Genomic DNA, 12,252 nt, shown 5'->3' with positions numbered 1-12,252 from the left:
CTGTGGCCAGTTTAGCCTGTGGCTGTACTAGGTTTTCTCCACCTGAGAGCAGCTGTTCCTAAGTAAAGGGTCACTTAGAGCAGGGGTTTGCAAAACCCTTCCAGGAAGCAGGTGAGGTCAAGCCTACTCTCAAAATGACAGTAAAGTGTCCTCTGTTTTTCACTCTTGCCTCTCCCAAGCACGGCGGGCTTCCCCAGCAGCCATGTGAGGTGTGATGCCCCCACCGCTAAGCACGGGAGCAGACAACCCAGCTGCCTTGGAGCGATTTGTAAAAGGTGAACATTGCCACTATTTTCAAAACTTTTTTTGTGTTTCTTTTCAAAAAGATATAATTTACGTTAATGTATAATGGGCTATTAATTTATTTTTTAATTCACTAGTATCTTTAAAAAAATCTCTCAATTTAATTTCTAATATCAATAGATATTCTCACGTAAACAAATACTCTTTGAGGGTTTATTTTATTCTATTTTATTTATTTTATTGTATTGTTATTTTTTTGGAGACAGTCCCGCTTTGTTGCCCAGGCTGGAGTGCAATGGCGCGATCTCAGCTCACTGCAACCTCCACCTCCCGCGTCCAAGAAATTCTTCTCCCTCAGCCTCCCGAGTAGCTGGGATTATAGCCATGCATCACCATGCCCAGCTAACTTTTCTATTTTTAGTAGAGACAGGGTTTCACCGTGTTGGCCAGGCTGGTCTCGAACTCCCGACCTCAGGTGATCCACCTGCCTCAGCCTATCAAAGTGCTGCGATTACAGGCATGAGCCACTGCGCCCAGCCTATTTTATTTTATTAGTATTACTTTTGAGATGAAATTTCGCTCTGGTGGCCCAGGCTGCAGTGCAGTGGTGCTCACTGCAACCTCCGCCTCCCGGGTTCAAGCGATTCTCCTGCCTCAGCCTCTCAAATAGCTGGGATTACAGGCACCCGCTACCACACCTGGCTAATTTCTGTATTTTTAGTAGAAACAGGGTTTCACCATGTTGACCAGGCTGGTCTTGAACTCCTGACCTCAGGTGATTCGCCCGCCTTGGCCTCCCAAAGTGCTGGAATTACAGGCATGAGCCACTGCACCAGGCCTCCGTGTTTTTTAAGACTGTAAAGTGGTCCTAAGAGAAAATGTTGGAGCCACTAATGTATAGCAAATTTCTGAAATTCTCCCAGATAGCTTCAATGTCTACACAGCTTTGGTTGCAAGAGATGATTATTTATTTATCTCATCATAAGGTCAAACTGTTGGCCATAAAAAGAACCGGTAAGCAACTTCATTAGCCTACAGTGCTTCTTTGTGATTCAGTCCAATGACAGCCTCAGGTGGCTATGAAGCCACGTGGCTTCAGAGGAGGGAAGAGGCAGACAAGGGCAGAACCCATAGTGCAACAGAAGGAGCATGGCTGCTGAGATCAGAGGGACCTGGGTTCAGATTCCAGCCTAGATTCAGAGACTTGAGAGAATATCAAACAAATGCAGAGTCAAGTGGGAAAATCTAAATACAGACCGGGCATTAAATTATATTAAGGAGTTATTTTTAATTTTGTTAAGTGTAATAGTGGCATTGTGGTTATGTTTTTTTAAAAAGGTTCTCGTTGGCCTTACACTGCTGGAGATATTTCCAGGTACGATACTATATCTAGCCAATCATGTGATTGGGATGGGAGGTAGGTTTGGAGAGACTGGCAGAATGCTGATAATGAGTGAAGCTGAGGATGGGCACCACAGGCCTTTTACAACACTTCTGTTTTGAGACAGCGAGACTGTCTCAAAAAAATAATAATAAAATAAAATAAAAAAATATTTAAAATTTTGCACCATTCATCAGGTTTCTTTTTTATTTTGAGACAGCGTCTCTGTTGCCCAGGCTGGAGTGCAATGGTGCAAACAGGGCTCACTGCAGCCTCAGCCTCCTTGGGATCAGGTGATTCTCCCCACCTCAGCCTTCTGAGTAGCTGGAACCACAGGCACGTGCCACCATGCCCCCTTTTTTTTTTTTTTCATAGAGACAGGGTCTCACCATCTTGCCCAGGCTGGCCTCAAACTGCTGGGCTCACGTGATCCTCTGGCCTCAGCCTCCCAAAGTGTTGGGACTACAGGTGCGAGCCACTGTGCTCAGTTGCTTTTTTTTTTTTTTTTTTTTCTCAATCCTAGTCCTTTACCTATTAGCTAAAGCCCTTAAACAAGTCACTTAACCTTTTAGAATGGAAAATAATACTCATTCTTGTAGGGTGTTGTCAGGATTGAAAAAAATGACTGAGGTGGAACTCTTACTCCTAGAGTCTGGCCCAAAGTGATCATGATAATAGCTGATGTTTATTCAGCACGTGTGCTTCCCAGGTCTTATCTTGTTCAACCCTCACAACCAACCCATGATCTAGGTACCATTATCTCCATTTTTCAAATGAGTAAACTGAGGCAATCGGAAGTTTAAAAATCTGCTCAAGGTCATAGAGTAAGACGCAAACCCTGGTAGTCTCATTCCAGACCTCGTGTGCTCTATACTGCCCCCTGTAGACACTCAAAAAATGGTGGGTTTTGTTTTGAATATGTATCAACACAGCTTACATAAACACACTCTGGCAACTGGCTGCTATGTAAAAAATATCAGGATGGTTAAGCTGCTTTAAAATCTACTCCTACCAGGAAACAACCCATGTACCTGTTAAGTGCAGATGTCAGCCTGAACCCAGGATGCTTTTCGTCTTTCCAAGGAGGCTGCTGCCTTTAAAAACCAGAACAACATAAAAGGAAAAGAAGTCAATCCACGACAGCAAAGGAGGGCCTCAGCACTTGCATTTGAGAACTGGCTCTTCTACTCACCTTGCTCTGCAAGTCACTTAAAAATACCGCACACCTCGCTCATTTTGCTCATCATTGTTAAAATGAGGTAAGACTCAATGATCCTCCCAATCCTGTGATCTTTGATTTCCAGTATAAAAACTACTACAAACCCATAAAGAACAGGATTAGCTAGCTGGGCAGATGAGGAGTTCAGTATACATGTAGGGGGAGCCTTGGCAATCTTGGATGCAAAAATTTTTTATTCCCCTACCAACGGACATGAAGAGGAAGAGAATTGTTACAGTTGCCCAGGGTATGAAAATATTAAGTCTAGCCAATCCTGGTGCTCTGAAAAGCAGAAGACATTTCTTGGATACATAAAAGAAAAATATCAGTTTGGAGATGCCTTTTACTGATGGAATAAAATATTGTATTTATTCTACAACCCTGGATCCCACGATTCTTGAGGGTGGCGGACAACCTACCTGAGGTGGGGACGCACTTTTACCCATCTTTATTTCCTTCCCCAGACCCAGACTACATTATACACAGTAAGTGCTCAGTCAGTATTTGCCCAGAGAATGGATGGAGAGTAGACTTCAATCCGGAGAGTTAAATATTTTTGATACACACATTTTAAATGCCTCCTAAATCTGACTTGGTGATCTGAAAATGATACCAGGCACACAACAGATGCTGCAGGGGCTTTTTCTCAGTTAATTCTATTTTCTGTTACCCTCTGTATTGGGTACAAAAATACTCAAAGAGACCTTAAATCAAATACACTGTGCAAATTACCATTTTAAGAGTCTTTTGTCCTTTTCAGCAGCTTACTAAGACATTCTGAGAAAAAATGCTTATTTTTCTAAGTCTCAAACATAAGAATGCCATATTCTGCTGGTAAACATATTCCAAATGTGTTTCTATTTGGTTTTAAATATGAAGATCTAGATTTCTTTAAATAACTTTTCATTTTAGACTTTCGTATAAGCCTACCGTTGGAAATGCTTAGATGTTTGTTTCTGTTTTTGTTTTTTGAGATGGAGTCTCACTCTGTTACCAGGCTGGAGTGCTGTGGCGTGATCTCGGCTCACTGCAACTCCGACTCTCTGGTTCAAGCAATTCTCCTGCTTCAGCCTCCCAAGTAGCTGGGATTACAGGCACACATCCTCACGCCCAGCTAATTTTTGTATTTTTAGTAGAGACGGTGTTTCATCATGTTGGCCAGGATGGTCTCAATCTCCTGACCTCATGATCTGCCCGCCTCAGCATCCCAAAGTACGGGGATTACAGGCGTGAGCCACCGTGCCCAGTCAATAAGGGGTTTTTTGTTTTTGTTTTTGTTTTTAAGAGATGGCATCTTGCTATGCTGCCCAGGCTGGAGTGCAGTAGCTATTCACAGGCCCCATCATCGCACACTAGAGCCTCAAAACTCCTGGTCTCAAGTGATCCTCCCACTGAAATTAAATGTTATAAGAGAAAACAGGATTCTATGCTTTATATTAGCAATTTCCAAACAACATTCAAAGTGGATAAAGTGAAATTATCTAAAAGTAACACATGCCCATCATATCTTTTAAAGTATGGCTTGCTTACCTTGGCCAACTCTCATCCAGAGGCTGTGAGGAATAATTGGCTCCAAAAGCACTACCATCAAAGTAGAATTTTTAATAAAGGAAAACTACAAATTAATGGAAAGTTGAAGCAGAATTAGCAAGGTGGACTCACGGACAGTTAAAACAACTGAGTTTTTGGCTCTTTATCCCTGTACCTGACAGCTCTTCCTTCATGCTTTCTCTTATCACCCCTCCTCAAGGACAGCCTATTCTGCTGTCTTCTAACCAGTGGTTTCTTTGCATGATTTTTTGTGGGGTGTTTATTATGTTTTGCCTGCCTGGCACCTTTTGTTTGCAGGAACTGTCTCCACTCTCGCTCCAAACCTGGTAACGTTGCCATTCCCTCTGTGCCACACATGAGGAACCCAGGCCCAGGATTCTAGTCTAGGTACTTTACCCCCTGGAAACAGTGTTTGGCTCAGGGATAGGTTCATGATGCAAACAGAACCAAGGAGAGTGCTTTTGAGTGGAAAAAAAGGAGTGCCCCAATAGGGCTGGTGAGCCCAAGGGCCTTCTGAACCTGGGGGTCTCCCCTTGGAGAAAGCCTATCTGTTATGCCTGAAGTCATCTCAGAAGTGGTACCTCAGAGGTAGGTCTCAATGGTATTATATGACTCCTTGGATCTAGCCCTTGGGCTTCCAGTGACATATGCCAATACATTTTCTGTTTTTCAGTTAAGGTGAGTTCCTGGTATTTATAACCAAAAAAGAGGCGCATTAGATGTGTGAAGAAACATAAACTTTCCAGTGTTATTGGGGGCACTGTCTTATCAATGTTGTGTTGTTCACTGGGTCTAGCATGGCTTGGAGCATATTCCGGACGCATGGAGACACAAATGGGACGCTGCACTACACACCGAGCAGAGAGGTGTTGTTTTCGTTCGTTTAGTTAACTGTTAGCACACAATAGCCTTCTGAAGACACTGTTAATCATATTATTTTGGCAAGAAATCTTCAATGATTTTGTTCAGCCTAAAAGGCAAAATCAAAACTTACTGGCTTAGTAATTGTGGTGCTCCACAATTTGGGGACAATGGCCTCTTCTGCTCTTGTCTTCCCTTCAGCTGTCTGAGTTTCACAAACACAGCCTGTATTTTCCTGCCCCTCTGCCTTTGCTAATGCCATTTCCCCTTTCTCTCCTCCTATGTGGAACGTTGCCTCCTTAACACTCACCCAAACCAAGCCCATTCCTTTTGTCTCCTGGATCACTGATTGGATGAAATATACATTCTGCAGTTACCAGTAATACTTTTCATCCCAAACCTTTATTTCTTAAGGTGGAAATAATAAAGAAGATACAAGCTACACAATAAGACAGAAATGTGAAAACAGATATCTAAGCACCTACTGTGTGCCAGGCCTGTGCTGAGTTCACACTTTATTTAATCTTAATCCTGAGAGGCAGCTATTTCCCCCATTTTACAGCTGAAGAAACTGAGGCTCAGTTCTAGAAGAGCTGAGAAATCCAAGATCAGATAGCAGGCCTGGTGGATCAGGGGTCAAACCCACAACTCACTGACACCAAAGCCTGAGAGCTCTCCGCTAAGCTATGCTGCCTCTCAGGAAACAGTGAACTACGCCAAATGCCCCCAGAAAATAGAAAATAGTACCTGGAGTGTTCTGGGAAGAAGGATGGAGGCTATAAGAGAAGGTATCATTGGCTCGGGCTCAGGAGGAAACAGGAGCCTTGAAGGAGTGGGGCCCTATCCTGCAGGCCTGGGCTGGGCAGCTCAAATAAATACAGAATCTGGAATTAGGAAAACGGAGGCTCTCATGAGTTCTTAGTGATTTGGTGGGAAATGTCTTCTTTGCCAGGAGAAGCATTAGGATTGCAAGTTTTATCTTCTACGTATTAGTTTTCTTTGACAAGTCTCATTATCTTATGTCTTAATTTGACTTTAAGTCGATAAAATAAAACAGATAATTTCCAGAGAGACATTTCTTCAACATTCACTATTAGGCTTAACGTACATGAAGTACAGATGAGGCAAGACCACAGTAGGAGGCAGGAGAGGAAAAGGTGATAAATAGGAAGGCCCGTGAGATACAAAACCTGTCAGTATTTCTGCTGGCCACGCCATTAGGGAGGAAACACTGAGCCTCAGAACCTATGGTTATCTGCCTTTCTCTTTTCTGCAGATTTGATGAATCTCTGTTCAGAAACACTTAATTTCAGGAAGCAGAAGTTTCCCATTTTTCTCAGTACACTGCCATCTTTAAACTCAATACCTCTGATTTCATAGTACTGATAATACAAATTAGAATGCAGTGGTGTAATAGTCACGTAATGATCAAATGTTGGTGATTTCAATGTTGAGGTATGAGCTAGCATTGTAACCTTCCTGATATTAACAATGTGAAAATATAGTAAATTCCTGGAAATTTTTAATATAATTAGGTTGAGGCATCAAAAGCTAAAAGATGTGACCTCTGAGCTCTCTTAATTTTTACTATCTCATCTAATTTAGTGAATATTTGAAAACCCAAGAGAACCACTCATGTTACACACTTACAGTTAATGCAAGGAAAATCTAGAAAAAGTTTATTTGTTCTCTGGAAAATTTCAGAAAACTTCATTCAGGTGGCTTTAAATTACTCCACAACACTGACATGCCCTAAGTCACAACCTTGAGACAGAGGAAACACTCTTATTTATAAACTTGAATTTGCCATTTACTCAAGAAGCATTTCTGGCATCCCCGCCAGGTGCCAGAGTGCCAGTGGAAGGGCAGCACAGGCCACCAGGCTTTTAACAACCACATCAGCACCTCCTCCGTTGCTTCCTTAGTTAAGCTTAGTGAAGCCTTTGGCTCAAGAAGATTTCCACTTAAAAAAGGAAGGCAGGGAGGAGGGATAATGAAAAAGATAAACAAAGAAGAGGTGGCTGCAATGGATGGAAACAAAAATTCAAGTTAAAAAAAAAAAAACCCACACTCACATGGATCTTTTCTTATCCTTCTGTGCACTCCTCTCTGCCCCTTTGCCTTCCGTCCTGATGTTCCCTGGGGTCCTGTGGCCTCACAGCCTCAGGCCACACCTGCTGGCATTGCTCTGAGAGGCACAGGATGCTCTCAGGATCACTGGGCACCAGGTAGAGTGGGAGCAGGTGGAGGGGGTGGCAGGAGCCTCCGGGCACAGGGGCTTTAGGAGGCGCTTCCTAAGAGCTTCAGGGCCAGTGCCTGTCTTCCTGGTGGAGAGCCCCCGTCCTCCATGCTCGCTTTGGCCAATCCCATCCTTCTCTCGGCCCCACTGTCACCCACAGTCCAGTAACTCATAAATCCATACCTCCAGTTCCCAATAGTTAATTTGTGAACTCCAAGTGCATATTTCCAACTGCCTACTCAACTTCTCTGCCAAAAGACAGCTCAAATTCTACCAAAAATCCAACTAATCACTGTCCCCTTAATCTGTTCCTCTTCTTATAGTCCACCTTATTTAGTAAGGCCACCTTCCACCAAGACACTCAGGTTAGGATCTCAGAGTCATCCCAGTCTGCTCTCTCTCTCCCCAAGCCTCTGCAGTTCTGTGCAGGAAAATCTTCCTCCTTGAATTACTGCTTCAATCCATCAACACAGGGATTGAGGTTGAGGTTCCTCTCAACCTGCGGAGTATTAGATGCAACAGTTCTTACTCTTCCCCAAAGGAAGGGGAGCAGCTCTTCGTCTGCTGATAAGAGAGGACATCAGTTGGCCTGTTTACCAGTGGGTGGGGTTACTGAGTCACAGAAGCTGAAAACAAGACCCGCCCCTGTCCCTTTCTTTGTGCTGCTTGACCTGCGGCTGGGTGAGCAGGCGCAGGGTTCCCTTCTCTTGGCTTCCCGTCCCTTTGCGGTCAGGGTACCTGGGCAGGGCTCGGGGCAGCCTGGAAGCCAATCATTTCTCTCCTGCTCTGGAACTCTGTGTTCTGCCAGGGACACGGTTTGTGAGGCAGGCCTGCGGCCTTCCATGCAGCTGGCGGGGTAAGTGGACTCAGAGTCTGGTTAATAGAACCCACCCACCACGACAAGTTTCAGGCTCCGACTGAATACAGAAAACTGGCCATAATTTGGCTCCCTCCTGATTTCTCAGCCATGTGTTTCTTGTCATTCTACTTCCTTTTGTCCCTTTACCTCCAACTGTGTCCCACTAGAAGGCATCTTAAAGTGAAACTGTAAAGGAGGATATGAGTGGCATCTTTTTTAGTCCTTGCATTTATAAGAACATCCTGTTTCCCTCAGCACATGAGAGGCAAATAGGTTGCATGTGGTATCGTGAAGTCAGAATATTTACCCCTTAAAATTCTAAAAACTAATGTTTCCTTGTCCTTCAAGATAAGATGGGTGTTAAGTAAAAGCTGGATTTTGTGATCACTTAAGTTTTGGAAATCCTGGGTTAAAGATGAGAAGTTTCTTAACTGCAGGACTTTTCAGAGCCCTAATATATATGGTCAGGCTCCAAGAGGAGATACAGAGCATGGTGTTTCTCAAATGAAATAGGCCATGCATTTCAAAGAAACAGTGTCCTACAAACCAATGTCCTAACATTTTCCTCTCATTATGATGAAAAGAATCCAAGCAAGGCCCAGCCCAGAGAGGAGAATCAATCCTAACTCTGGTAGGTCTTAGGCATCTCTTCATGACCCTCCCATGCTAGTGAACTCTTGACTTCCTTTAGAGGAAGGCATTTTCTGTTTCTTCAGCATGTCTCCTTCTTTCTCAGTGTGTTACCCACAAGTCTGAGAAAATATTTTATTTGCTATAAATTTATGTTAATAGTTCAGAAGTTCAGCGATGGTGTTTGGGACACAGTACATCCGCCAACCTTGAGGAGTGGGAGTAAGAAGGGCTGCTACAGACTGCGCAGCTGCAGAAGAGGAGAAGGGCTTCTATTCCAAGTGCCCAAGCCCAGGCCCCCAGCCAGGAGCAAGCCCTGGCAGTGCCTCTCCTCTGCCTGTGTGGGGCTAGGCCAGGGCCCAGCTGCAGCTGTGCCTTGGTCTTGTGTGGCCGCCCATGCCAAGAGCAAAGCCCACTCCAGAAGGAATCTCCTGTGCCAGAGCTCTGGGTGCTGTGGCTGCCCACTCTGAGAGGAAGCCAGAATATTTGTTAAACATGTTCATTTTATTTGACATCACCCTATCATAGGAGTGAACCCTTAGAACACATGTCTAAGCCAGTGTGTCTTAAATAACACCCAAGCTGAGAAACAGCTGTAATAAGAGAATTCTGATTTTTTCCTTTTGTTCTAACAAAGGTTCAAGCCAGTGTTTTATACTTTCAAATGATGAAACTTCATTTAAAAAGTCATAGACAAATGTGCAAGGCCACAATTTTAGGCAAATTATTTCACAACTAACAGAATGAAGGCCACGAAAGCAAAGATGGAATCACAGCCCTCCTCCTCTAAGTTCTCTGGAATAGATTAACACCAAAATAAAATCATCCCATTTCACGGACCCTTGATTCCTCAAGAGACTGGGCTAAAGAACTTTCTTTGCATCAAGAGATGTCCAGTCCCAGGACCCCAATATAAGGGCTTAGGAGACCACAAAGACATGGTTCGTGATCAGTGAATCTGACTCACACTGTCTAACAACTTTAATTTCTCTGCATATTAACTTGGTTTTTGCTTCCCCTTCCTTTAGTAGTTGACTAGCTTTGCTTATGCTCTCAAGTTGATCCATACAGTGCCAGATTATACCCTATCATAAGAGATAGGGTCCCCTGAACACAAGAAGTCATCTCCCTTTCTGGGACTTTGCACTACATTCTCTTCCCTCTGCCTGGAACATACCTCCCAACTGCTTTACTCTCTTAAATCTCAATCATTACCATCTAAAGCCATTTTCCTTTATTATTGCCTGTTTGCTGTCATCTCCCACAGGACTGTAAACTCAAGAAAGCAGGAACTATGTCTTCCTTATTCATCACTGGGTCCCCATGCTTAGAACAGCGCCTGGCACAGAGAAGGGGCTCGGTAAATATCTGCTGAATGAACACTTTATCCTCTTACTTCTTAACCTTCAAGCCTCAGATTTTCCCCCAGGACGCCTTCTTTGTTTCCTCAGACTGGTTCAAGCTGCACCTCTGGCGTGCTCCCACAGCCCCTGAGCTGCCTCCCTGCAGACGCCATACCTGCCGTGGCTGCTTGTTTGCTGAGTAGCCTCTCCCACTGAACTCTGGGCAACTTGAGGTCAGGGGCCATGCTGTTTAATGTTACAGTGAACTAAAATGTCTAAAACGGTGTCTGACCACTAGCACATACTTAACAAATAATTTTTGTAAGTGAATAAACATTCTACTCTTTTTTCTTCAATACCCGCCTCTATTTTGGTTAGTAAAGCTTTATGTATGCTTATACATTTAGACTGTACTTCAAAAGTATCTGAGATAGCCACACATACATACACACATACATATATAGCATAATGTTTAAACTAATATATAGAAATGAGAGCACTGACAGGAGAAAGAGGGAACTGAGAACTGAAAAAATATACACTTTTTTTTTTTGAGATGGAGTCTCGCTCTGTTGCCCAGGCTGGAGTGCAGTGGTGCGATCTCAGCTCACTGCAAACTCCACCTCCCAGGTTCACGCCATTCTCCCGCCTCAGCCTGGGACTATAGGCACCCGCCACCACGCCTGGCTAATTTTTTTGTAATTTTAGTAGAGACAGGGTTTCACCACGTTAGCCAGGATGGTCTCAATCTCCTGACCTCATGATCTGCCTGCCTCGGCCTCCCAAAGTGTTGGGATTACAGGCATGAGCCACCGTGACCGGCCAAAAAACTATACATTGTTAAATCAAGCAAAGAAACACTCAAAATCTTTTGCCTGAACATTCTTGGCAATTTGGACAATGGTTTGAGGTACTACTCCATCCTGACATGTGCAAATTTGCTGATGAATTGCCTCCGTTTCCTTTTGCCTTTTTCATTCAATGTCAAAGTTATCACACATTCCAGAATAGATTCTCAAGATCATTTATCATCTTTACTTTCCTTGATAACAGCCACATAATATACAAAATCAGAAGTCGGTCCTTCTGTGGACCAAATGTGGTGTGTCCCTAGGGGTGGGAAAAAGGGGAGAGACAAACATTCCCTGGGGTCATTATCCTTGCCTCCAAATAGATTAAAAACTGCAAGAAGCTTGAAGGCAAGAAAAGTTGGGGTTTCCCTAGGGTGCCCCCACAACTCCTGGCTCCCTTGTACAAGGTCCTCCTCACTGCGAGTGGACGCAGGTGGCATGGGGAGGGTAGAGCACAGGCTGGGCCATCACCTGGGCCTGGTCTGAATCCTGAGCAAGTTACTTCACCACACACTCAAGTTTCCTCATCAGAAAATGAGGGTTGAAAAAATAAACGACTCAGTGAGTTTTTGAGGACTAAATGACACATAAATTGCCCATCACAGTGCCTGGCATGGGTAGGTGCTCAGTAAACATGAGTGCCCTGCCCCCACTTCCTGGTTTCTAGGCTTGTGAAGCCAGCTCTACCATCACTGCCAGGAATTCAGCTCTCCGCAGCGAGACCCACCCCGCCTTTCTTCTCCTTCCTCCACCCCTGCGACCGAGTACTGAGAAGAATGAAGTGAGAGCACAGTCCCTCCTAGCACACTTCTGTGTCCTCTCCCAAAAAATCCAGCTCAGTTCTGTTCCCCAAAGCCTTCGGCAAAATGCTGGTCGCACAGCAGCACCCACCACTGCCGCCCCATAAACAGCACTGATTAAATGAAACTGTCCGGTGAATTCACCATTTCCTTTCCTTTATTTCTACTTAACAGCATAGAGTTTGGTGTGACTCTACATCACTGCATGAGATTTTCCTATATTCTGGGTTTATTTTAGTTATCACTTACTGAGTTTGAAACATCACAAATAGAAA

The 12,252-nt window shown here is 44.0% G+C and overlaps 1 protein-coding gene and 1 long non-coding RNA gene across 4 annotated transcripts in view; one reads left to right on the top strand and one right to left on the bottom strand.

Moving 5' to 3' along the window:
• CRTC3 (CREB regulated transcription coactivator 3) overlaps positions 1–12,252 on the bottom strand; it is a 116,967-nt gene that overhangs the window by 38,700 nt on the left and 66,015 nt on the right. For all 3 annotated transcript variants that reach the window (XM_050798038.1, XM_050798040.1, XM_050798041.1), the window contains exons 4-5: positions 4,374–4,435; positions 2,656–2,718 (exon numbers count right to left, since the gene is read on the bottom strand). In XM_050798038.1, the coding sequence (XP_050653995.1) occupies positions 2,656–2,718; positions 4,374–4,435 (125 nt within the window). The remainder of the gene's footprint in view (positions 1–2,655; positions 2,719–4,373; positions 4,436–12,252) is intronic.
• Positions 8,151–10,682, top strand: LOC126959098 (uncharacterized). The gene is made up of 2 exons (XR_007727476.1): positions 8,151–8,350; positions 10,251–10,682. It is a non-coding gene; the product is annotated as an uncharacterized LOC126959098 (long non-coding RNA).

Source organism: Macaca thibetana, chromosome 7 (assembly GCF_024542745.1).
Source record: "Macaca thibetana thibetana isolate TM-01 chromosome 7, ASM2454274v1, whole genome shotgun sequence".
Lineage (NCBI taxonomy): Eukaryota > Metazoa > Chordata > Mammalia > Primates > Cercopithecidae > Macaca > Macaca thibetana.
This window is presented reverse-complemented; position numbering and strand designations above follow the sequence as displayed.